The sequence below is a fragment of the Heterodontus francisci genome, chromosome 8, assembly GCF_036365525.1.
Source record: "Heterodontus francisci isolate sHetFra1 chromosome 8, sHetFra1.hap1, whole genome shotgun sequence".
NCBI classification, from domain to species: domain Eukaryota; kingdom Metazoa; phylum Chordata; class Chondrichthyes; order Heterodontiformes; family Heterodontidae; genus Heterodontus; species Heterodontus francisci.
The window spans coordinates 86,837,275-86,864,868 of NC_090378.1; the positions used below are offsets into that span (position 1 = coordinate 86,837,275).

General features: G+C 44.4%; 1 protein-coding gene across 8 annotated transcripts in view; it reads right to left on the reverse strand.

Annotated features, from left to right (window-relative positions):
- The window catches only part of LOC137372999 (nuclear receptor subfamily 6 group A member 1-like), a 399,911-nt gene that overhangs the window by 48,050 nt on the left and 324,267 nt on the right, over positions 1-27,594 (reverse strand). For 7 of the 8 annotated variants that reach the window (XM_068037619.1, XM_068037618.1, XM_068037617.1 and 4 more), the window contains one exon: positions 16,218-16,564. The exons of the other annotated variant lie outside the window; for it this stretch is intronic. In XM_068037619.1, coding sequence (XP_067893720.1) covers positions 16,529-16,564 — 36 coding nt within the window. In that variant the 3' untranslated portion in view covers positions 16,218-16,528. Of the gene's footprint in view, positions 1-16,217; positions 16,565-27,594 lie in introns of those variants that run through there. 8 annotated transcript variants of the gene reach the window in all.

The following is a 27,594-nucleotide window of genomic DNA, read 5'->3' on the forward strand; positions in this document are numbered from 1 at the left end:
TCAAACAATAGGAAAAGAATGAAGTACTTTTGAAGTGTAGTCACTGTCATAATGTAGGAAGCACAGTAGCCAATTTCTACACAGCAAGATTCCAAATACAGCAATGTGATATGACCAGATAATCTGTTTTCAGGTGTCAGTTGAGGCATAAGTATTGGCCAGGATACCAGGGAGAACCCCTTTCCCTTCTTTGGAGGCTTTTTTACATGCACCTGAAAGAATATATGGGGCCTCGGTTTAATGTCTTATTCAAAAGACACCATCTCCAACAGTGCAGCAATCCTTTAGTACTGAGATGGAGTATCAGCATAGATACTGCGCTCAAATCCCTGGAGTAAGACTTGAGCCCACACCTTCAGATTCAGAGGTGAGAGTGCTACCACTAAACCACACTTAGTTTACACTGACCTGTTACTGAAGGTCCTGGTGGATGAGTCGGACTCACATCAGCCACTCTGTTTATCAAAGCCCTTCACATAAGGACAGGTTAAGTAGCTGGCAATGAGTAAATTTGGTACACAGCAACAGACTTGGACATCTAAAATGCCAGAGTCGCTAGTACTTGGCAACATCTGAAGGTGTATGTGTATTGTATGGTTAACAAAGAAACTCTGAGGCTTGGTATAACTGTTACTAGAGGGAATTATAGAGTCATAGAGAGAGATACAGCACTGAAACAGGCCCTTCAGCCCACCGAGTCTGAGCTGACCATCAACCACCCATTTATACTAATCCTACATTAATCCCATATTCCCTACCACATCCCCACCTTCCCTCAATTCTTCTACCACCTACCTACACTAGGGACAATTTACAATGGCCAATTCACCTATTAACCTGCAATTCTTTGGCTGTGGGAGGAAACCGGAGCACCCGACAGAAACGCATGCGATCACAGGGAGAACTTACAAACTCCGCACAGGTAGTACCCAGAACTGAACCCGGGTTGGTGGAGCTGTAAGGCTGCGGTACTAACCATTGCACCACTGTGCTGCCCCGGTGAATTATCTGGCAGCTGGCTATAAGTTCACAATCACATATGGTTAATGTCTGCCCACCATAACGGAATTGCAGAGAGGCAACTGTTGCTGGTGAAACTTCGCAGCGTCAGCTTATGAAATCTCTATTAGTAAAGGAGAGTGTGCATCCATGATTTAGTCGGGAAGTTGGTGGCAATACATCCACACATTTTAATGTGAATTGTTTCTTAGAAATTTATTTTGGGGATTTGGCCATCATTGACAAGGCCAGCCTTTATTGCCTGTTCCTAATTTTCCTTGATGGAAAGGCTGATATATTTCCAAGTCGGTATGGTGCGTTACTTGGAAGGGAACTTGGAGTTCATGGTGTTCCCATGCACCTACTACCCTCATTTCTTCAGGTAGCGGAGGTCAGAATTTGGGAGGTGATGCTGAAGAAGCTTTGGTGAGTTGCTGTAGTGCATCCTGTAGATGGAACACACTGCAGCCATGGTGTGCAAGTTGTGGAGGGAGTGGATGTTATGCTGATTATCATGGTGCTCAAAAGAATTTTCTTGGTATCTTCTGTCTGTCTAATGAGGTCAAACCCATGCTTTTTAGACATCGAAAGACCATTTAACCACTATCCTTCTTGGTCAGGAGTCTCTTTTGAGTTCATTTGGCACCAAGCTGACAAGAATGATGGAAGACTGAACCCAACCAACCCTCCATAACAGATTTGATAGTCCCATATCTGACCTGGATAACTCTGCGACATTCTCAGCCACTGTTGATAGCTGTGTGGCCAGGCCACTGAAACTTGGGAATCTTCCCAGTTGGTCCCAGATAATCTGGCAAGGCAATGTTTTAATAGGCAGGACAACTCTAGGTGGACAAGCTGAGGGAAACAGACAATTCAGAAAAAGAGCACACAGCTGAAATGCTAATCAGTCTTTTCTCTTTACAGATACTGCTGTGTATTTCCAGCATATCCAGTTTTAGTTACAGACTGTCAGCATTTGCAGCTTTCCTCTTGTAATTGTAAGAAGTGATCTATGCTGATGGGTTGGTTAAATTCCCAGCACTTTCCCTGTACACATTTGAATTAAGTAAATGGACTGTGACCACACAGAGACAGGCCTGGATTTTCCCTCCAAAGCAGGAAAGAGAAATCGGGACTGTTTCTGGATCACAAACCTGCCCCCCAGCAGGTTACTCATTGGGATTTTCATGGAGGTGCCCCTTAATTGGACAGAGAATCTTTCTCCAAGCCGATTAAGGACAGCGGGAAGGCTGTAGAAGCTTGACAGTCAATCAGAGACCTTCCAGCTTGAGAGGAGCTGCAGACTGCAATGGAAAGTAAGAAAGAGAGAGTGCATTTCAAAATGGAGGCATCCTCTCACCAACTCAAATATTTAATTCAAAAATAGATTCAGCAGCCAGGTCACCACTGTGCGGGATGTGGGGTGGTGCAGGGGTGCCCTTGCATAGGGTGGCCTGTGACTGCTCCTGCACCCAGGCAGGCAGGAGGGCCTCTAGGTCTGCCTGGATCACTGGCCACCCAGCTGGCTGCTGGGTGTCCACTTCCAGGCACCTAAACTGGCCCCCACCAGTCGGCCTCCTTTAATTGGCCTCAATTAGGATCTTGACTATTCGCTGCATGCAGGCAGGTAGCCCTGCCACCCCCGATCCCGCCTCCATAAAAATGGCCCGGAGACGGGATAAAGCTGGGGAACGGGCACGCTGGTCTGCAAGGCTAATTTACGGCCCCGCCCACCTCTGATCCCAGCCCCAGCAGGTGCCCAAAATACAGCCCAGAGAGTGTGTGCTCAGGCAAACTGACACTTTGCTGTGGAGGTTTCCTAGTTTGAAAACACTTAACCCTGGTGATATGTTTCTGCAGGTGGAAGACACATTAGCCCATCTTTCCTCTTTTAAGATGCTGACTGACTGGCTGTGCATTTCCAGCACTTTCTGTTTATAATCAAGTATTCAAGTTATACAATGGCCTAGCAATATGGCCATGAATCACCCATTTCTTGGGCACTAAAAGGCTTCCGGAACCTCCAACATGGTGAGCAGGAAGCACATGCTCATTACCAACAGGAACTGCATCACCAGCCATATTGGTAAAGGCCAAAAAATCAGCATGCAGTTTCCAGAACTGAAACAGGTGTTAGCCCCTTTGCATATGCAAAAACGAGGCCTAACACCTTTTTGAGGCCCCGCTGCAGGTTTGCTTTGTTCTAAGGCACCCCATGGCTGTACTCAGGAATGACAGGCATGAATGTGGCCTAATAGGCGGTCCTTAAAGGGACCTAGACCACAAGAAAGCAAAGTAAGGATTTTAAAATATATTTAGGTGAATATGGAGCTGGGAGGAACAGCAGCAGCTTGTCCTGGCCCCAATTTAAAAACAAAACATGGCTGCTGCCACTCTGTCACTACTGATCCCACCCCTCCACCACACCCCAGAAACCACTACCTCCCAACCTGCTTCTTTCCCTTTCTCACTTACATGAGGGCTCTGTTAGTGTCTCAGAGGCCCAATATTCAACTATGCTTCAGACTCTGCAGCTCTCTCCACAGATGCTGCCAGACCCACTGAGTATTTCCAGCACTTTTTGTTTTTATTTCAGATTTCCAGCATCTGCAGTATTTTGCTTTTATTCACCTATGCTGCACTGGGCTAGCCACATCTTACTCTCTGCGGCTTAAAAACTTCACAGAAATGAGATCCGGTTATCAGGGGCACCTCGGATCTCACCATTCTCCCTCCCAACCTCACCACCCCACCCCCCACTTGACAGGCATTCCCCAATTTCTAGGCTTCTTCAAACATACCAAACAATCATCTCTTAGGAAGCTGGAACTGTGTGCACTTTTCCTTTGTCTGCAAATAACTAGGACGTTTTTTTTTCAGGATTAAGAGTCAGCAACAGTAGCCAGCAAAGGAGTGACACAAGACAAAGCTGCAAAATCAGCCAAGGCAATATATAGCTCCTGGTAACTTGGTCTTGTTGGGTGCAGTAATCAAGACCACTTGATCCATGGCAGTAAAACAGCTGCCATTGTCACATGCAAAGTACCATGACTCACTCTCATGTTTTCTATTATGTTCATGTAATAGCTCCTCTTTGTTAATTACAAGCAATCCACGCCTAAAACCCCTGGGCAGAACCCTTAGAAATTAGAAACAGAATTTATGACAATGTTAAAACAAAACCGTAATCATCATGTTCAATTAATGACATCTTTGGCTGGTTTCCAGTGCATGATGTTTCAAATATTAACAGTTGAAACCTAAACAATATTCTCTGTTATCTAATCTCCTGCCACAGTATTTATAACCTCATTCAGATTACATTTATTTTAGTGACATCCAGAGAGTAGTCTGACCCCCAGGATGTCAGAGAAGCAATTTCCAGTGTAAATGGGGCTTTAGCTGAAATGTCAGGCTGGAGTCAGTAAATATTACAAAAGGTCAGGAACGACTGAGAAACCTCAGTAAAATCTTACCTCAGTTAACAAAAAAAGGAGCATGAAGTGGGGTGGTTGTTGGTTGTTGGTGGTGGTATAAGTTGGTGGAGAGACACAGCTTTGAGCTTAAATACATAATGACATCAATGTATTAAAATATGTCAGAGAGCTACTCAAACATATATCTCACTAGTGTGAATACTCTGGTACTTGTTAATGCTGCTGCATTTTTATTTTTACCAGGGTAGAATTTCAATTTGAAGCAGGTTTGTGTTACAGCTGACATCAGCTGAACACATATCTGATCCCAGCTTCATCTGATGTCCCACATCACTTCCCATTCACTCTTACATAGGCAGTTAAAGTGCTAGTTATTGGACATCAACAATTCAAACCACCTTCTTACAATCTCATCGGTCCTTTCCATCCATCTTCCACTTGATCCTTACAGATGACAATTACTTGAGCAATGTTACTGTACGTAACTTAATGTGCTGATATCAAACTCCTTCCTGTGCTGTTTTAACAGAGGTGTTAAACCTGTTTAAAGTAAATGAGTCAGTGCCTGCTGTAAAATAGCAGCCAGGGTTTGATATGTACATTCATACAGTAACATATTTCTGAAATAAAAACAAGAATTGCTGGAAATACTCAGTAACATAATTCCGAGTCATTTACAACTCACAGGCTCGATATTGGATAGTTTTTTGGGTTTTATTTGGGCAGAGTGGAGGGGGAATGTTATGATTCGCGACCTGCCTGCATGGTTCTAAACGAGGGAGGCAGCATATAAAATTATTGCGCCCTCCTTATTTCCATGTTTGTTGCATGACTGCAAGAGGATCCCGCGCTGCACTCTTCTCTTCAGCACTGCTGGCAGCCTCTGCACACTGCAGGGGGTTGAGCAGTGTTCTGAATAAAGCATATGCTCCAGTCAGCTTTTCCATTTTAAAGACGCAGTCTCTATAAAAGGGAAGCTGTAGCAATGCATTGCATTGGATAATCACTTTGGAACACTCAGAGTCACAGCAGGGAAAGGGCTCCCTACTTCAGTGATGTGCCCTGGAGGCACTGGTCAGACAGGTAGAGACCTGGAGAGATGCCATGTTTCTGCTTGGGGGCAGGAAGCCTTCCAGAGAAAGCCTCAGAAGGGAAAGGGAGCTAGTGGCAAGGATGGTCAATGTCCAGAATGTCATCCCCAGGACATGGCAGCAGTGCAGAAAGAAGTTTAATGACCTCACTGGGGTGGTCAAGGTGAATGACTGCATCTGCTCTTCATATCTCACACCCACAATACCCACCTCTCACACTTCTGTTCAATGCAACTCCCCAATCACTCACCCAGTAGCATACCCTGGCACTCAGGGCTCACCCCTGATACTACACCTCATCACACACACCTCTCGATGCCTCCATAAATCTACAGCTATTCATCTAAGGCAGGCACATCACCCAAGCACAGTTACACAGTATCACTGACATTCGACCCTCTCTCTTGTAGGAGAAGGTGGCACACAACTGACAGGAAAGCCAGAGGACTGGCGGAGGATCAGGATGCCTGCATCACCTCAGCGTCCTCGAAGAGATGGTCCATAGAATCATCGGGACCAATGATATGGAGCCAGTGGCACGTGATGCTGCCGAGGTTAATGGTAAGTTGCTACCTTATGCACTTCCTCCACTCACTCCTCGCCCTCATCCTGAAAGATGCCATGAAATGGAAACTGTAGATGAAGTGACCGTGGAACTTCTGATTTCATCCCCACCCCCACTTTCTCTCAAGCCTACCCGCCCCTTACGCTTTTGTGTTTACAGATAGTCAGGAACTGATGTCTGCTCAGCCTCCAAAGAGCCATGAGGAAGACAAAGAGCAAGCCCATGAGGGTGAAGAGGAGGCACTGTCACTTGAACTTACACTTCCAGCCAGCAACTCAGATACTGGCACTACACTAGCCTCTAACGTTTGCGCAGAGTCTACACCTGCGCGTGGTGAGTCACTGGGAATGACTGGGCTGCAGCCAAGCCAGAGGGATAGGTTATTTCACGTGTGAACTCCCGGAGGGTGAGGTCACACACTAGGTCTGCTGTAGGGGATTCGGATGAGGACCTCATTGGTGCAAACTACAGGAAAAAGCTGAAGATGCTTGGTGCATTGGCAATTCTGCCAGATAGCCTCCAGTCATTGACTAGGAGCATGGAGGAGTCCAGCTCCAATGTGGCAGAGGACATCATGCAGGGTTTGGAGCCCATCCTTTCCACCATGGACGTGGTGGGCTCCTCCATGGCAGCACTGCCAGATCAACCCATGATATAACGTCTGCTGGCTGCTGTCTCAGCTTCCACTGCAGCACAGGCAGAGGCCTCCCAATGTCTCACTGCTGCAGTGGAAGCACAGGCGGAGGTCATGAGATCCATGGCTACAGGCTCAGATTGCTGCCATTGTGGGCGTGGATATCAGTGCTCAACTGGGCATGCAGGCTCTCACAGCAGTCCAGCAATCTGTGCTACTACTAGCAATGCTGAGTTGTCACCACAAGTGAGTGACAGTGGCTTTGTGCAGGATGAACCTGCTGTCCTTTCTCAGGATGACAGCATTTGTGCTCCCACCACTGCCACTCCACCAGTGCCCTTGCTGTTGCCTCACAGCCAGCCAGCCCACCCATGCTGAGGTGACATAGTTGGCAGCCAGGTCCTCGCGGCCCAGAACTGCCCAAGGTTGTCCTGCAAGGCCTCTGCAACCTCCTCCACTGAAAGTCAGCAGCCTTCCATCAGCCATGCTGCAGCTTCTGGGGTGGACTAAGCCAGGCAAAAGCACCCACAAGACAGGCAATGCACAAGGGTGGTTAATTCCATAAAAAAAAATTATTTATGTGTTGCTGGATAAAGTTGTTGAGTGAAGATATTTGGTGTTGGCCTTTATTGAATGATGTTGCCAAGTGGACTTTGTGATGGGGAGTCTGATATGGACGGGCCATTGGGAGAATGATGAGTCCATGTTGGGGTGGGGGAAATTCTGCTTTACTGAAGTGAAGCCTCACAATGCGGTCTCTCTTGCTCTGTCTAGTTGCACATGGTGGATGTGGTCTCTTCCCTGCCTCTGCCTCCTTCTCCTCCTCCTCCTGAGGTGGCCTCTGGGTCCCAGGAGGTGGTGGCTGGGCCGTCAGAATTGCAAGGATTGTGGAGGACACCACCACAAACATGGAAACCCTCTCAGGCGTTTAATGCAGAGAGCCCCTGGGTGCTCTAAGCAGAAAACCGTTTGCTTTAGGAGACAAATGGCTTGTTCCATGGTGTTGCAGATGGCTCCCTGGCTTTCATTGAAGGCCCTCTGACCTTGCGTGGTGAGATTGTGGAAGGGGTTATGAGCCATGTGTGCAGGGAATCTCTCTCATTGCCGAGCAGCCATCCTGCAGCATGTCTTAGAAGCTTGAAGACAGTCGGTATTGCTGACTATCACAGGTTAAAAGCATTGTCGGTCTGCCAGGATAATGGGCATTCACCAAGATGGATTTCTTGGTGTGATCACACACCAACTGCACAAGCAGAGAGTGGTAGCCCTTGCAGTTGGGGTATTGCTTCCCTTTGACGTGAGGGGCCTGCAGAGCCAGGTGTGCGCAGTCGATGGTGCCCTGCACCATCAGGAAGCCTGCTGTCCTGGCAAATCCATGTTTTATCCTGGTGTTCCCTCCTCAAGGAGAAGAGGATGAAGTCCCCTTTCCTTGTGCACAATGCCTCTGTGACCTCCCTAATGCATCTATGCATGGGAATTGCAAGATGTTACTGCTGTCACCTGTTCCTGCCTGGAAGAATTCACTGGTGTAAAATGTTATGGCAGCAGAGACCTTCATGGCCACTGGGAGGGCTGTCCTCACTTTGCTTTGAAGCTCCAGGTCGGTGATCGTTGCTCTCTTCCTTCCTCATCTGCAGTGTGGTAATTAAGCCACAAATGGCTGACACAAAAGAAGCGCGAATTGGCTGCCACTTTTCGTGGCACTACAAAGATCTACCTGAGGTTTTCTTACGTGTGAAGGAGGTGGCACAACTTGGACTACTTCCTTTGTAAATTTTAGCCTCCTCAGGCACTGCTTCTGACTCATGGCTCATGGAAGACCTTCTCAGGCTACGGCTTTCTATGGAGAGCCCTCCTTCTCCCCTCTCTGCCTCCTCCTCTCCATGTCCAGCTCATGTTGTGGAGCAGGTGTCACTGCAACTACTGTGCCTATACCTATGTAAGGCACTGATCTTTCCTCCCTTCATGTGTGTAGCAGAAAGCTCCAAATTTCTCCAGCAACTCACCACAGTGCTTCCACAAAGTTTGTCTTAGCAAATATAAGTCAAAAAAGCACCTCAGCTATACTTGTTTAATAAAAGCAAAATACTGTAGATGCTGGAAATCTGAAATAAAAACAAGAAATTTTGGAAATGCTCAGCAGGTCTGGCAGCATCTGTGGAGAGAGAAGCAGAGTTAATGTTTCAGGTCAGTGACCCTTCTTCAGAACTGACAAATATTAGAAATGTAAAAGGTTTCAAGCAAGTAAAGCGGGGGTGGGGCAAGAGATAACAAAAGAGAAGGTGTTGATAGGACACAGAGAATAACTGACCAGAAGGTCATGGAACAAAGCAAACGGTATGTTAATGGTGTGGTGAAAGACAAAGCGTTAGTACAGAGAGGGTGTGAATTGACTGTAAAGCACAAAGCACTCCAAGCACAAACATTTAAATTTTTTTTTAAAAACACAGAAGCATTGGGTAGGCACAGTAGAAACAAACTAAAAAAACTACCAAAGAATAAAGAAAAAAAGAAAAAATAATGAAACATAAAGAGGGGGTGCCCGTCATGCTCTGAAATTATTGAATTCAATGTTCAGTCCAGCAGGCTATAGTGTGCCTAATCGATAAATGAGGTGCTGTTCCTCGAGCTTGCGTTGATGTTCGCTGGAACACTGCAGCAATCCCAGGACAGAGATGTGAGTATGAAAGCGGTGGGGGGAGCGGTGGGGGGGGAGCGGTGTTGAAATGGCCAACAACCGGAAGATCAGGGTCATGCTTACAGACTGAGTAGAGGTGTTCCGCAAAGCAACCACCCAATCTGCGTTTGGTCTCCCCAATGTAGAGGAGACCACATTGTGAGCAGCGAATACAGTATACTAAATTGAAAGAAGTACAAGTAAATTTCTGCTTCACCTGAAAGGAGCTGTACTTGTTGAGTGGATCTTCAAATAGCCTCAGAACAGGGCCCATCTTGCTTCATAACACTTGTTGTTTCAGGAGTGAGTAAGGAGGGCGTTCCCTGCACAAGTGTTGACCAATTTTGGTATTTCGGCGTTGCATCAGCCCATTCACGCCAATGGCATCATGAACTCGCTCTTTCCACATGTGGGTGCGTGCAGGGGAGGTACTTGTGTGCACCAGTCCACTTCACTAACGCCATGTGAGTCATGCGGGAAGCAGCCGGTGGCCCTTTGCATGCATGAAAACCTCAGGTAGGCCTTTGTAGCACTGCTAAATGTGGCAGTCAATTAGTGCTCCTTTTGTGTCAGCCATTTGAGACTTAATTACCATACTGCAGATGAGGAATGAAGAGAGCAAAGATCCCAGTTACGTCAAGCTCAATGCTAAGGCTATGGCTGATATCAGATCTATTCTGTTGGGCCTCCATGGGAGTGTGGAGAAAGGGTAGATAAGACATGAGAGGTTCCATAACTTTTGTAGAAGATCAAAAAAGGTGGAGCACTTTGCATTGATAATACCTCACCACCATGGTAATGTTCTCCATTAAAACAGATAATCCTGATACAGGCACAATCGTCCTTAATTATTTATGATTTCATTGCTCACTGGAGCCCGTCAGTCCAGCTCGTGTCAATCATCTGTCACCCACTAACAACTTCTAAAAGATCATAGTCTGTATAATAATGTTTTCACTCAGTCACACTTGCAGTACAAAATTCGATAGGCTGAGGTACAAATATTAAAAGCTGATTTTCTTCCGCAAAAAACACTCTATAAGACTCTCGGCCACAGCAAAAGGTTTATTTTTGGCCAACTAGTCATATTGTGATTTGTCTGTTTCTTTACTGATTCAGCAAATGTTGATGCCAACTGCCATGTTCATTTGTACAGTTCAAACTTATCCACAAGTCAAAAATGAAAGACAGAACAATTAAAGGAGACAAAACAAAATGCAAAATAGAGACAAAAACAAAATGCCTGCAAAAATTGAAAGGAAGATGTTCTATGACCCATCAGACCTTCTAAAGACCCCTCATTTCCCCAGCAACAAGGATGTGCCATATTGTAATGTGCCAAATGCATCCATCAGAAAAAAACACCAGATCTTTGAATCTTAATAGATGCGAGGGCTGCAACAAAACATTAACCTTTTCTTTGAAGAAAATTTGTGTGGAACATCTTCCTGAAAATTGACAATAAATGACTCCCACGCATTGATTAAACACCAAGGCCACAGTGAAGCTACTTATTGTCTCATACTCTCCAGACAAGTGGAAGTGACTGCTGTTATACTAGATTGGAGCAGACACAGGTTCAAGGAATAATGATAATTCTGAAAAAGTAAAGAAAGAAAGAACTTGAATTTGTATAGCCATTTTTCATGACCTCAGAATGTCTCAAACTACTTCACAGCAAATGAAGTACGTTTGAAGTGTATTTACCGTTTACAGAAATGTGGTAGCCAATTTGGGCACAGCAAGGTCCCGCAATTAGTTAAATGACCAGATAATCTGTGTGACAACTTGTATTTACATTCAGCCTTCAACTTAGTAAACATCTGAATGCACTTCACTGAGATGAAACAGACACTGAGCTGTCGTTATAAATATCAGATTGACTGGAAAGTCTAGGCATAGCAGGCCTTGTGCTCCTGTTTCAAACAAGGTAGTCTGGCTACGACAGTGGTTGTATTGCTGCCCTAGGCATAACATTGTACAGTCTGATCCCAGATTTCTGACGTTCCAGAGGTGGAGCAGACCATCCTCATCCATTCCAATTGCCTACATGGCTTTGGACATTTGGAAGTGAATGCAGGTTTAACTTTTAGAATCACTTGCAGTAAATGGACAAGGATCTAATCCCATTATTTAACACCTATTTGCATAATGATTGATTTAAAAGCTTGTTACAAACCTACAAAAATGCTGGCCAGGAAAAGACTAGTGATCCATCCAATACAGTTGTGACGCCTTATGGTCAAGTGCCTAGGTGCCAAGAAATTTCCTGGGAGAGACATAAAACAGATAAACAAGCAAGGGAAAATTCTGGAAAGTTAATCTCTAGCCCAGGAGATCACACTGACCAAGATAACTTATATTAACTGGCACCCACCTCTTGTATGATGCAATCTTTGCCCCAGTGAGGAGCTGGTACAGATCTCGCTTGGAAGTACACAGTGTATCAACACCCAGTGCACAGACAGCCAACCTGTTCCACAGATCTACTGCTCCCTGGGAAGGAGAACTGCCCAACACCTAACCTATTTCTTCCACTTGCACAATTCATATCCATGATCCCTGACCCTCCCCAGCCTACCAAATTGAAATAATGTCAGCTTGTGCACAAAGTAGTGCCAATCTCTTGCAGCATAGTTTGCCAGGTAATAAGGGTTATTTACAAAGTTATTTGGCAGAGATACTGGGGGTACATTCTACAGATGAAAACATTTTGTTAAAGTACTTATCACTAAATGATTACTCATGGAAACAGATAGTTTGTAAAATCGTTTTTCCTGATTTGAGGTTCATTTTGTATCTTTTCAAGCCTCTGCTGCTCATTTGCTTCAGTTCTTTCCATTGTCTTCATGTTACCATTTGATCATGCACCATGACTCACTCATTCTGATTGGGTTATATTGTGTCTCCTCGTTCTCATATGTTAGAAATAATTGCACTTTAGACTTGGAAAGGCTGGAGCTCTTTAGTCTATTCCATTCAGCTTCCATGCTCCCTGGTATAGGACTGCCCCCGGCTGGTGTCCTGTACATGTCACATGACTCTCCAGTGCAATCGTGAATGTGGCCCCCCAGGAAAACTTGCACATAACAATTAGTTCCTAGATAATTAGTTCCTAGACCTTTACAGATGGTATAACAATATATGATATCCCTCTTTAAAAACATAATGTCCCTATCGCAGAGTTGGGGGGCAGAAAGAGAGAGAGAGAGGGCAGAGAGACTGGAGGAACAGAGAAAGAGAAAGAGGACAGAGGGAGGGGGGCAGTGAGAGCGGGAGAGCCAGTGATCAAGATCACTCCTGACAGAATAACATCTACCAGAATGCTCTGCATCACTACAAAGTTCTCCCTGTGACCGCGTGGGTTTTCGCCGGGTGCTCCGGTTTCCTCCCAAAGCCAAAGACTTGCAGGTTGATAGGTAAATTGACCATTGTAAATTGCCCCTATTATAGGTAGGTGGTAGGGGAATATAGGGAAGGTGGGGATGTGGTAGGAATATGGGATTAGTGTAGGACTGGTATAAATGGGTGGTTGATGGTCGGCACAGACTCGGTGAGCCGAAGGGCCTGTTTCAGTGCTGTATCTCTAAATAAATAAAATAAATAAACAAGTGTGTGGGCAAATATTGATTACTTGTGCTAGCAAAAAAATGTAATGGTATCTCACTAAATCAGTGACCAACATAGTAACCAGGAAATAAGTCAATAAATTAGCCTTCTCATTTAAAGCGTCTTCACAAAAATGCAGCTTTGTTGTTGTTTTGATTAATAGTAAGATAAATTTTAATGCCTTTATCTTTCCGAAATTGTCTCACCGCCACCCACCCCCCCCCACCCCCCCCCCCCCCCATGCAAGACAAAAATTGTAATGTGGCCCCCCCACGCGAAAAGGTTGGATAACCCTGAACTACACCATATATCTGGATATTATCTGCTATGCCAGCTGCTCCTTTGCATCCCCTGTATGTCTTGTCTACTTTCTGTTGGAACACACCCTGGCTCACTTTAAGGCCGAAAAGTAGGTGCAGGAATTTGTACCGTCCAAAGAGTGTGTTGAATGTTGTTAACAGTGAAGATTCTGCATCTAGTTTCACATTCCAGTGGCCATTTCTGGCATCAAGTTTGCTGAAAACTTTTGCCCCTGCCAGTGCTGGTGTGATCTCTTCCAGTGTTGGAATAGGATAGTGATCCCTCTTTATTGCTTGGTTAAGATCTTTGGGATCTAGGTAAATTCTTAGCTGACAATTTGGCTTCTGTCTCACCACGATAGAATTTACCCTATCTGTAGGCTCTGTCACCTTCTTTTCTTCCATTTCTTGGAACTCTCTCTCAAGCTTTCCTTTTAGTTCTATTGCTACCTTACGTGGGGGATGAATTACTGGTTTCATTGCTGGATCAACAGTGAAGTGATGCTCAAAATCTTCAAAGTATCCAACCGTCTCATCAAAACACTCTGGGTACATTTGTACCAGATCTTCTATGCTTCTTATCGGAGGAAGCTTTTCAACCGGTGTACTATCTTCAACCCTCAGTGTTGCCTCCTTCACCTCATGGTTTACTGAGATAATCTGCAGCTCTTCACAACTGCTCAATCCCAGAATAGCTGGACCATCAGTTTCAGTGATGTAGAACATACAGCTAACATCTTTTCCTTTGTGTGTCCCTCTGATTTGGGTTGTTCCTAGCTCTCGAATCTCAGTTCCCCCGTATGCTGTTAGCATGACGTTGTTTGGTTTCAGAGCACCTTTCCTTGGATAACAATTTTCTTCCAAATTTTCAGAAAAGATCTTCTGATATAGTCTGAGCGGGATGATGTTACTCAGTATTCCAGTATCAATCCTCACCTTCAGATTTATCATTGTGGGCTTATTTCTCACCCTTTTCCTGATCTAAATGGTCATGTGAATTTCTTTTCTCTGGGAACTGTCGCATCCAGACATTTTGTGCAATTGTATGGTTCCTACGTCTATCGTGTTCTCAAACCCATCATCATCTTCAAGGGTATGGATGTTTTGGTTTCTTTCACTACTCAGTCGCCCTGTTATTCTGGCTCTGGTGACTCATCTACCACCTTCTTCCCTTGTTCTGCACATCTTTTCTCAGTGATTGGTCTTTCTGCAAGCTCTGCAGATTGATCTGTTTGTGGGACATTTTCTTCTGTCTGTGAATTCATGTGATCATCCACAGCTCCTGCACATCTTCCTCTCTGTCTGGTGTACATTCTTTCATTGTTGTTTCACTGCATCAACCCTGCTGTCTTTCTCTTGGCTTAACTGAAGGCTAGCTGTTTGGGTGTCTCCATCTGTCTGCTCGTGGCTTCATGTGCTCTGGCAATGTCTACAGCCTGTGATATTGTGAGCTTATGCTTTCCAATTAGAGCTTTCTGTACTGCAGGATGTGCAGAACCCCAAATTTAGCTGATCTGTCAGCCTTTCATCTGTGTCTTTAAATTTACATTTTCTGGATGCATTTATCAATCCTGTTACAAAATTGTCTTTAGGCTCACCTAGTTCCTGTTTGAGGCTTTGAAATTCATATTGGTATATCTGATGATTTGATTTTGGCTGGAGATGAGTGCTGAATGTTTCAAAAATTTTGTCTGGGTTTCTGCAATCCTCTTCACTTAGCTCCAGCTGTTAACTAAATTTAATCCTTTATCGCCAGCCCACAGAAGGATATAGCTGACCCTCTCCTCTTCACTAGTGCATTTTAGGAAACTACTGAATGTCAATCTGCACTTTTGTTTAAACTTCTCAAATGTCTCTATGACCTCATCACTTCCCAATTCATAATTCATTCCGGTTCTGGCTAACATTTTGTTTTTTCGTTTTCACTTCGATTCACTCAATTTTACTTTCTCTCTCTGGCCGTAATTTGGGTAATTTTTTTTCCAATCTAATTCAGCATTAAATTCATTTAAAATGTTTTGGGTTTACTCACAGACACTCGCTGCCACCATATTATGTCTCCTGGTTGTTTTCTGGTTCCCATATGTTAGAAATAATCACACTTTAGACTTGGAAAGGATAGAGTATTTGTTTATTCCATTCAGCTTTCATGCTGCCTGGTATAGGACTGCCCCAGGCTGGTGTCCTGTTACAGGTCACATGACTCTCTAGTGCCACTGTGAATGTGCCCCCCAACACTTACACATAACAATTAGTTCCTAGATAATTAGTTCCTAGCACTTTACAGGTGGTATAACAATATATAACAGGTTAATAAAGATCAACAAGTAGGTAATCAGATGACCCTGCAATCATGTCCTGATTGGCTTGTGGTAGCATTGCGTCATGCAGGTTGATCATTATATTTTCACTCATTGTGAACCGAGGCCAAGGTCAGCCAACATAAAGCGTGTAACCAATTACATGACTTGAAATGTTCAGATAGTCTCAAAACCCTCTTTCATTATTCACCATTTTGAGAGCCTCTAAAGAATGTTGGAAAATCTAAGGCACCAACCTAACATTTGCCTGATGTGGGAGACAGAAGCAAAATTGAAACTGGGCTTGAAGTCAGATGTAAAAAGGTTATTTCCTCCTGAAGTTCAGGCTCAGGAGTGAAGGGAAGAGTTCATTCGAAATTGAGGTGGGGAAGTCGTATCATGGCTCCTCCCCGTTTAAATTTACACCAACCCAACAGAATGAAGCCCAGTTTTGTGCATTTCCATCACATTATCTGTTTGAAAAATTTGATTTAAGGCTTGAAATTCCCCCTGCTCATACCCGCTGTCATGCTAGGCCCCCACCTGCCAAGAATGAGGCACTTCAATTTTGTCATAAACATTGATTTTAAACTGTTATTGGAGTGAAGAAAGGACTTGTTAAACAGATCAGCCGTGGTTGGAAAAGACATTTGCACATTAACAGAAGGTGATTGGAAGGACAAAGGACCATTCCCTGACACATTCAACCCACAATGGATGTTGATCACCTGGTATTGTGTGTAAAAGGAGCATTCCAGAGACTGCTGTAATCCAAGATGTCATCAGATCAGTTAGTCACATGACTAACCTGCTTGGCAACCTGGGTTTTTCTGAATTGTACAAACAGCTTGAACTCAGAGTGTCTGTTTGCTCCTGGACTGAGAAGATCTCTCCTGTCCGCTCCCAAATCTTTCTCACAAGCCTCTGAATCCACTAAAGACACATGAACCCTAAGAGAGAAAAATGTCATATAGCAAACAAGGTTTAGGAAGAATACTGGACCTCAATGAAAAGCAAGATCTACCTACAACCAATGACTCTACAGTGAGCTCGAAGAACCATAACAACAACTCTTCAGATATTGCCTCAAACCTTTCCATTTTATTTATTTTTTGCTCTTTTCTGTCTCTATTTGCATGTGTGTATCACATACGCATGCTAGCATGGGCACATCGTGCATCCATAGGCATCAACCGAATTAGAGTTTAAGTTCAATTTTAATAAATTTCAACTTTTCTTCTTTAAACCTAAGAAAGCCTGTTTGTGCTGGTTTTTTTGCCTTATAATTGGAAAACAGTGAACAAGGATTCACCAAGGGGGAGCTAAAAACATGGTGTGTTTAAAATTAAACCCTGTTACGGTAAGACCAGATGAAGGCTGAGAGGGACCCCTAGATACCTTTCTCACCTAGTCCTAAAACCCGCCAAAACTAAGCCTAATAGACAATAATCCAGCAGCCGGCAAAAGACAGAGGAATCCAGAATTGCAAAAGGTTAGTATGCAAGTCCAGCACATTATTAGGAAAGCTAATAGAATGTTATCATTTATTGAGAGGAGAATTGAATACAAAATTAGGGAGGTTATGCTCCAGCTATACAGGACATTGGTGAGACCACATCTGGAATACTGTGTACAGTATGGGTCCCCTTATTTAAGGAAGGATGTAAATGCGTTGGAAGCAGTTCAGAGAAGGTTTACTAGACTAATACCTGGAATAGGTGGGTTGACTTACGAGGAAAGATTGGACAGGCTAGGCTTGTATCTGCTGAAATTTAGAACAGCAAGAGGTGACTTGATTGAAACATATATGATCATGAGGGGTCTTGACAGGGTGGATGTGGAAAGGATGTTTCCTCCTGTGGGAGAATCTAGAGCTAGGGGTCACTGTTTAAAAATAAAGGGTTGCCCATTTAATACAGAGATGAGGAGAATTTTTTTCTCACGGAGGGTCATGAGTCTTTGGAATTCTCTTCCTCAAAGAAGCAGAGTCTTTGAATATTTTTAAGGCAGAGGTAGATAGATTCTTGATAAGCAAGGAGGTGGAAGTTTATCGGGGGTAGGTGGGAAAGTGGAGTAATCAGTTCAGCCATGAGCTTATTGAATGGCGGAGCAGGCTCGAGGGGCCGAGTGGTCTACTGCTGCTCCTAATTCATATGTTTGTATGTATGTTCGTATGAGCAAAATGGAGTGGGGGAGGAAGTATATAAAAGAAGATGGTGACAGATGCTTGTCACCTGCCTCTCTCCTGTATGTGGATCATAATATGACTGTTATGGCATGAGCTAGTATACAACATATTCCTGTATTCTTATTTAATATTCCGTTCATAACTAGACCTTCTGGTTTTTGAGTTTATTATTCTTGAATTTGGGTCAGAAAAAGCAGGTGAAATCAGTTGCAAGCAAAAATGTCAAAAATAATGCAGAGCATTGTGTTGCGTTGTTGGGTTTGTATAAGTAGCATTGTAGGGCGTTCTAGAGAAAGCCTTAGACTCTGGTAAAGGTTAACTTCCAACTCTATTATTTACAGTTACTGTATACACTCTCCACAAGCTACCTAAGCTAGCATCCTTCATGCTGCTATACCTTCTTCTCAAGCCTTTCTCATGTGGTTGTTACATCATCGCTCATACAGTGGGAGGGGTCTCTCTCACTGTCTTCAGTATTACCCTTTACATCTTTATACTACACATTGTTTAGGGAAAAATAACACATTTAATCAACATAAGAAGTTTGAAGGGAACAAATAAAATACTTTAAATAAACACTTACATTGTCTTCATGAAGTTAAATATATAAGAAACTGACATGTATCATTATGTATCCATCCATTTTAATGCACCATGCCTGTGATGGTGTTTGTGCTGCTCGACCAGGCTGAGCTGGTGACAGCTCCACAAAGAGAAGTCTGAACATCCTTGCAGGGGACCTTATCTTGAACAGAGTGTATAAGAGGGAAGCACTGCAGTGACAAGTTGGCAAAAATAGGTTGCTATGGAGTAATTCTAACCTAATCCACACAGCAGGAAACTGATGGGATCAGGTCAACCTCCCATTTTACACTGCGTCCAATTTAGCTTTTTATTGATATTGGTTAAAATGACCCGCTCCCTTCATTGTTAAATCTTGCATGGTTACAGGGAGGGAGGTTTCTTGCCCTGTGGTAGGAAATAGCTGTTAGTGGTTCAAAAGAAGGCCAGGCAAATTCATTCAGCAGCTGTCAAGGGGGCCTGTGGTTGTTTCTCCTTTTTAAAAAAATATCATAATAGTCCATTGAAATGGATCAGGACCTAGTAATTTATGTTTGGACTTGCCTCTAACATTTTTTAAAGAGAGGATCAAACTGAAGCACATTGATTGGGATACCTATATATATTTTACAACTGAACATTTTTCTCTATGCGAATACTTGTCTAAAAAAAAAATACAGGGCCCAGATACACTCCAATTTAATTTCTTACCTGTGGTAAAGAATTTGGCCATATCATCAGTTAGCCTACTTAATCTTAGTCACTGCATTTGAAGATTTCCAGCACCTAATGAATGCTGCAATCACTTTATGACAAGTAGTTTAAGTGTTGAAGCTGATGTAGATGTTAGCCTCTTCTTGTAGTTCTTTTTTCTGCCGGATGGAGAAGCATACCAGGCAGGGTTAAAAATACCACGCAAGGACTTTTCTATCCTTGGAGACTCAAAAGACTTTTCAGCTCTCAGAATACACAGCGACAGTGAAGGAACGGCGATATAGTTCCAAGTCAGGGTGGTGTGTGACTTGGAGGGGAACTTGCAGGTGGTGGTGTTCCCATGTATTTGCTGCCCTTGTCCTTCTAGTTGGTAGAGGTCGCGGGTTTGGAAGGTGCTGTTGAAGGAGCCTTGGTGCATTGCTGCAGTGCATCTTGTAGATGGTACACACTGCTGCCACTGTGCGTCGGTGGTGGAGGGAGTGAATGTTTGTAGATGGGGTGCCAATCAAGCGGGCCGCTTTGTCCTGGATGGTGTCGAGCTTCTTGAGTGTTGTTGGAGCTGCACCCATCCAGGCAAGTGGAGAGTATTCCATCACACTCCTGACTTGTGCCTTGTAGATTGTGGACAGGCTTTGGGGATTCAGGAGGTGAGTTACTCGCCTCAGGATTCCTAGCCTCTGACCTGCTCTTGTAGCCACGGTATTTATATGGCTACTCCAGTTCAGTTTTCGGTCAATGGTAGCCCCTAGGATGTTGATAGTGGGGGATTCAGCGATGATAATGCCGTTGAATGTCAAGGGGAGATGGTTAGATTCTCTTTTGTTGGAGATGGTCATTGCCTGGCACTTGTGTGGCGCGAATGTTACTTGCCACTTTTCAGCCCAAGCCTGGATATTGTCCAGGTCTTGCTGCATTTCTACACGGACTGCTTCAGTATCTGAGGAATTGCGAATGGTGCTAAACATTGTGCAATCATCAGCGAACATCCCCACTTCTGACCTTATGATTGAAGGAAGGTCATTGATGAAGCAGCTGAAGATGGTTGGGCCTAGGACACTACCCTGAGGTACTCCTGCGGTGATGTCCTGGAGCTCAGATGATTGACCTCCAACAACCACAACCATCTTCCTTTGCGCTAGGTATGACTCCAGCCAGTGGAGGGTTTTCCCCCTGATTCCCATTGACCTCAGTCTTGCTAGTGCTCCTTGATGCCATACTCGGTCAAATGCTGCCTTGATGTCAAGGGCAGTCACTCTCACCTCACCTCTTGAGTTCAGCTCTTTTGTCCATGTTTGAACGAAGGCTGTAATGAGGTCAGGAGCTGAGTGGCCCTGGCGGAACCCAAACTGAGCATCACTGAGCACAGGTTGTTGCGAAGCAAGTGCCGCTTGATGGCACTGTTGATGACACCTTCCATCACTTTACTGATGATTTAGAGTAGGCTAATGGGGCGGTAGTTGGCCGGGTTGGATTTGTCCTGCTTTTTGTGTACAGGACATACCGGGGCAATTTTCCACATTGCAGGGCAGATGCCAGTGTTGTAGCTGTACTGGAACAGCTTGGCTAGGGACGCGGCAAGTTCTGGAGCACAGGTCTTCAGTACTATTGCCGGAATATTGTCAGGGCCCATAGCTTTTGCAGTATCCAGTGCCTTCAGTCGTTTCTTGATATCACGTGGAGTGAATCGAATTGGCTGAAGTTTGGCATCTGTGATGCTGGGGACTTCAGGAGGAGGCCGAGATGGATCATCAACTCGGCACTTCTGGCTGAAGATTGTTGCAAATGCTTCTGCCTTATCTTTCGCAGTGATGTGCTGGGCTCCCCCATCATTGAGGATGGGGATATTTGTGGAGCCACCTCCTCCAGTTAGTTGTTTAATTGTCCACCACCATTCACGGCTGGATGTGGCAGGACTGCAGAGCTTAGATCTGATCCGTTGGTTATGGGATTTCTTAGCTCTGTCTATCGCATGCTGCTTACGCAGTTTGGCATGCAAGTAGTCCTGGGTTGTAGCTTCACCAGGTTGACACCTCATTTTGAGGTATGCCCTCCTGCACCCTTCATTGAACCAGGGTTGGTCTCCTGGCTTGATGGTAATGTTAGAGTGGGGGATATGCCGGGCCATGAGGTTACAGATTGTGGTTGAGTACAATTCTGCTGCTGCTGATGGCCCACAGCGCCTCATGGATGCCCAGTTTTGCATTGCTAGATCCGTTCGAAATCTATCCCATTCAGCACAGTGATAGTGCCACACAACACGATTGACGGTATCCTCAATGTGAAGGCGGGACTTCGTCACCACAAGGACAGTGCGGTGGTCACTCCTCCCAATACTGTCATGGACAGATGCATCCGCGGCAGGCAGATTGGTGAGGACGAGGTCGAGTATGTTCTTCCCTCGTGTTGGTTCCCCCACCACCTGCCGCAGACCCAGTCTAGCAGCCATGTCCTTTAGCACTCGGCCAGCTCGGTCAGTAGTGGTGCTACCGAGCCACTCATGGTGATGAACATTGAAGTCCCCCACCCAGAGTACATTTTGTGCCCTTGCCACCCTCAGTGCTTCCTCCAAGTGGTGTTCAACATGGAGGAGTACTGAGTCATCAGCTGAGGGAGGGCGGTAGGTGGTAATCATTAGGAGGTTACCTTGCCCATATTTAACCTGATGCCATGAGACTTCATGAGGTCCGGAGTCGATGTTGAGGACTCCCAGGGCAACTCCCTCCCTGCTGTATACCACTGTGCCACCACCTCTGCTGGGTCTGTCTTGCCAGTGGGACAGATCGTACCCGGGGATGGTGATGGCAGTGTCTGGGACATTGTCTGTTAGGTATGATTCCGTGAGTATGACTATGTCAGGCTGTTGCTTGACTAGTCTGTGGGACAGCTATCCCAACTTTGGCACAAGCCCCCAGATGTTAGTAAGGAGGACTTTGCAGGGTCGACAGGGCTGGGTTTGCCGTTGTCGTTTCCGGTGCCTAGGTCGATGCCGGGTGGTCCGTCCAGTTTCATTCCTTTTTATTGACTTCGTAGCGGTTAGGTACAACTGAGTGGCTTGCTAGGCCATTTCAGAGAGCATGTAAGAGCTAACCACATTGCTGTGGGTCTGGAGTCACATGTCGGCCAGACCAGGTAAGGACAGCAGATTTCCTTCCCTAAAGGACATTAGTGAACCAGATGGGTTTTTACAACAATCGACAATGGTTTCATGGCCATCATTAGACTAGTTTTTAATTCCATATTTTTTATTAAGTTCAAATTCCACCTTCTGCTATGGTGGGATTCGAACCCATGTCCCCAGAGGAATACCCTGGGTCTCTGGGTTACTAGTCCAGTGATAATACCACTACGCCACTGCCTATTAAGTAATATTAGAGAAATGAACAGACGCCAACAAAAACTTGCAGTAGAAAATGTAAACTTGATTGGTTTTGATGCCAAAATGTGATTGCAGTCCTCACAGGATTTGTTCTTTGAATTATTTGAGTTTAGAGCATCAGACTATGTTCACTACATTTTACCTGGAAGAAATTTTTCCCACTAAAGTATTCCAACAAATGCTAAAGATATTCAAGTATTATCATGCAACTGCTTTCCTAAATGCCAGATCTAATATCCATGTGGGTCAGATATGTCATTATTTGTAAAACTAAAGGAATTTCAGGCTTGGAGGGCCGAATGGCCTGTTTCTGTGCTGTACTGTTCTTTGAAAACAATTTACATCTTTGTAGAAAGATGAGAATTCTTCAGTATTTGCACTATTCTCTCTGGCACTCTGTAGAAGGTGAAAGCCACTGTATAAATGCAACCCTTTTCTTTGTTTACCTCCTCTAAAACCAGTGGAGGAACTTCAAGTCTACTTACACCAGATGTTGCAACAGTTTCCGACTGCACTTCCAATGTAATTCCTATTGTAATCATGTGTTTATATTCAGTGCATTTTTGAGTTGTTAGCTTTAGGGGCTGTCAGCTTTCCCACTTTTCTATGTTGCCATAAATGTCAGTGAACCAACAATTAATGCAATGGAACTCTTTGTAATTCAAGAAACAATGCAAATGAAACAAAAAAATTGTACTCCTCATAATTAATTGGTTTATACCCAATAATTTACATTAAACATCTAAATTAAGCATTGTGGGAAAATAGTGCCAAAAAGATTGAATTATCAGTTAATTTAAACTAAGCAACTTTGAATTAAGAGGTGTAACCTATACACTTGACAAATAGATAATAAATTCAGCCTTCCACAATCCACAAGTTTTTACAGCTCCAAGTTTGGCTCACTAAACACTACAACTTGATTATTCTTGTATTCTGTTGTACTATTTTCACCCCAAGTGCTATCCTGCATTATTGGCCTTGGCTCCTTCACCTTGGTCTCAAATTATTTCAGGGCAACTTTAAAAAAATATCATCTCGGTTTAATTTAGCACTTGCACTGAAACTATCCTGCTACATAGTAATGAAGCATTTTGAAAATATAATACATAAACAAATGTTTAATTTTCATGACAGCTATAAAAAGATTAATAAAGTAAGAATTTCTCTCTTTACAGTGACAGAGGAATCTGTAATGAATTTAAGCTCTGCAACTGTTGTTCCAAACCACCCATCAATAGATAGTTGTTCATAAGGCCGCTCATAGTGGCATTCCTTTATAGGAGGCTGGCTACAGAGAGTGGTGTCCCTATATTTGGGGTTTGCTATAAGGACTGGTGTCTGTATGTTGGAGGTTTCCTATAGCGAGTGGTGTCTGCATGTTTGAGGTTTGCTATAAGGACTGGTGTCTGTATGTTTGTGGGTTGCTATAGGGTCTGGTGTCTGTATGTTGGTGGTTTGCTATAACGACTGGTGTATGTATGTTGGTGGTTTGCTATAGGGACTGGTGTCTGTATGTTGGTGGATTTCTATAGGGACGGGTGTCTGTATGTTGGTGGTTTGCTTTAAGGATTGGTGTCTGTAGGTTGGTGGTTTACTTTAGGGACTGGTATCTCTATGTTGGTGGTTTGCAATAGAGACTGGTGTCTGTATGTTTGTGGTTTGCTGTAGGGACTAGTCTATATGTTGGTGGTTTGCAATAGAGACTGGTGTCTGTATGTTGGTGGTTTGCTTTTGGGTCTGGTGTCTGTATGTTGGTGGTTTCCTATAGCGATTGGTGTCTGTATGTTGGTGGTTTGCAATAGAGACTGGTGTCTGTATGTTGGTGGTTTGCTATAGTGACTGGTGTCTGTATGTTGGTGGTTTGCTATAGCGATTGGTGTCTGTATGTTGGTGGTTTGCTAGAACGACTGGTGTCTGTATGTTGGCGTTTTCCTATAGGGACTGGTGCCTGTATTTTGGTGGTTTGCTATAGCGACTGGTGTCTGTATGTTGGTGGTTTGCTATAGGGACTAGTCTATATGTTGGAGGTTTGCTATCGGGACTGGTGCCTGTATTTTGGTGGTTTGCAATAGAGACTGGTGTATGTATGTTGGTGGTTTGCTATAGGGACTGGCGTCTGTATTTTGGTAGTTTGCTATAGTGACTGATGTCTGTATGTTGGTGGTTTGCTATAGCGACTGGTGTCTGTATGTTGGTGGTTTGCTATAGGGACTGGTGTCTGTATTTTGGTAGTTTGCTATAGCGCCTGATGTCTGTATGTTGGTGGTTTCCGAATGGGACTGGTGTGTGTTTGTTGGTGGTTATCTATAGGGACTGTTGTCTGTATGTTGTTGGTTTCCTATAGGGACTGTTGTCTGTATGTTGGTGGTTTGCTATAGGGACTTGTGACTGTACGTTGCTGGTTTGTTACAGGAACTTGTGTCTGTATGTTGGGGGCTTGCTATAGGGACTGGTGTCTGTATGTAGGTGGTATCCTAGAGGGACTGGTGCCTGTATGTTGGTGGTTTCCTATAGGGACTGGTGTCTGTATGTTGGTGGTTTCCGAATGGGACTGGTGTGTGTTTGTTGGTGGTTTTCTATATGGACTTGTGACTGTCTGTTGCTGGTTTGTTACAGGAACTTGTGTCTGTATGTTGGGGGTTTGGGATAGGGATTGGTGTCTGTATGTTTGTGGTTTGCAATAGGGACGGGTGTCTGTATATTGGTGGTTTTCTATAGGGACTGGTGTCTGTATGTTGGTGGATTTCTATAGGGACGGGTGTCTGTATGTTGGTGGTTTGCTTTAAGGATTGGTGTCTGTAGGTTGGTGGTTTACTTTAGGGACTGGTATCTCTATGTTGGTGGTTTGCAATAGAGACTGGTGTCTGTATGTTTGTGGTTTGCTGTAGGGACTAGTCTATATGTTGGTGGTTTGCAATAGAGACTGGTGTCTGTATGTTGGTGGTTTGCTTTTGGGTCTGGTGTCTGTATGTTGGTGGTTTCCTATAGCGATTGGTGTCTGTATGTTGGTGGTTTGCAATAGAGACTGGTGTCTGTATGTTGGTGGTTTGCTATAGCGACTGGTGTCTGTATGTTGGTGGTTTGCTATAGCGATTGGTGTCTGTATGTTGGTGGTTTGCTAGAACGACTGGTGTCTGTATGTTGGCGTTTTCCTATAGGGACTGGTGCCTGTATTTTGGTGGTTTGCTATAGAGACTGGTGTCTGTATGTTGGTGGTTTGCTATAGGGACTGGCATCTGTATTTTGGTAGTTTGCTATAGTGACTGATGTCTGTATGTTGGTGGTTTGCTATAGCGACTGGTGTCTGTATGTTGGTGGTTTGCTATAGGGACTGGTGTCTGTATTTTGGTAGTTTGCTATAGCGACTGATGTCTGTATGTTGGTGGTTTCCGAATGGGACTGGTGTGTGTTTGTTGGTGGTTTTCTATAGGGACTGTTGTCTGTATGTTGTTGGTTTCCTATAGGGACTGTTGTCTGTATGTTGGTGGTTTGCTATAGGGACTTGTGACTGTACGTTGCTGGTTTGTTACAGGAACTTGTGTCTGTATGTTGGGGGCTTGCTATAGGGACTGGTGTCAGTATGTTGGTGGTTTGGGATAGGGATTGGTGTCTGTATGTTTGTGGTTTGCTATCGGGACGGGTGTCCGTATGTTAGTAGTTTGCTATAGGGACTGATGTCTGTATATTGGTGGTTTTCTATAGAGACTGGTGTCTGTATGTTGGTGGTTTACTATAAGGACTGTTGTCTGTATGTTGGTGGTTTGCTGTAGGGACGAGTCTATATGTTGGAGGTTTGCTATAAGGACTGGTGTCTGTAGGTTGGTGGTTTACTATAGGGACTGGTGTCTCTATGTTGGTGGTTTGCAATAGAGACTGGTGTCTGTATGTTGGTGGTTTGCTGCAGGGACTGGTGTTTGTATATTGCTGGTTTTCTATAGGGACTGGTGTCTGTATGTTGGTGGTTTGCTATAACGACTGGTGTCTGTATGTTGGTGGTTTGCTATAGGGACTGGTGTCTGCATGTTGGTGGTTTCCTACAGGGACTCGCGTCTGTATGTTGGTGGCTTCCTAAAGGGACCGGAGTCTGTAGGTTGGTAGATTGCCATCGGGACTGGTGTCTGTATGTAGGTGGTATCCTAGAGGGACTGGTGCCTGTATGTTGGTGGTTTCCTATAGGGACTGTTGTCTGTATGTTGATGGTTTCCGAATGGGACTGGTGTGTGTTTGTTGGTGGTTTTCTATATGGACTTGTGACTGTATGTTGCTGGTTTGTTACAGGAACTTGTGTCTGTATGTTGGGGGTTTGGGATAGGGATTGGTGTCTGTATGTTTGTGGTTTGCTATAGGGACGGGTGTCCGTATGTTAGTAGTTTGCTGTCGGGACGGATGTCTGTATGTTGGTGGATTTCTATATGGAAGGGTGTCTGTATGTTGGTGGTTTGCTTTAAGGATTGGTGTCTGTAGGTTGGTGGTTTGCTATAGAGACTGGTGTCTGTATGATTGTGGTTTGCTATAGGGACGGGTGTCCGTATGTTAGTAGTTTGTCGTAGGGACGGATGTCTGTATATTGGTGGTTTTCTATAGGGACTGGTGTCTGTATGTTTGTGGTTTGCTATAGGGACTGATGTCCGTATATTGGTGGTTTTCTATAGGGACTGGTGTCTGTATGTTGGTGGTTTGCTATAGGGACTAGTCTATATGTTGGAGGTTTGCTATAAGGACTGGTGTCTGTAGGTTGGTGGTTTACTATAGGGACTGGTGTCTCTATATTGGTGGTTTGCAATAGAGACTGGTGTCTGTATGTTGGTGGTTTGCTATTGGGTCTGGTGTCTATATGTTGGTGGTTTCCTATAGCGATTGGTGTCTGTATGTTGGTGGTTTGCAATAGAGACCGGTGTCTGTATGTTGGTGGTTTGCTATTGGGACTGGTGTCTGTATGTTGGTGGTTTGCTATAGCGATTGGTGTCTGTATGTTGGTGGGTTGCTAGAACGACTGGTGTCTGTATGTTGGCGTTTTCCTATAGGGACTGGTGCCTGTATTTTGGTGGTTTGCTAAAGCGACTGGTGTCTGTATGTTGGTGGTTTGCTATAGGGACTGGCGTCTGTATTTTGGTAGTTTGCTATAGTGACTGATGTCT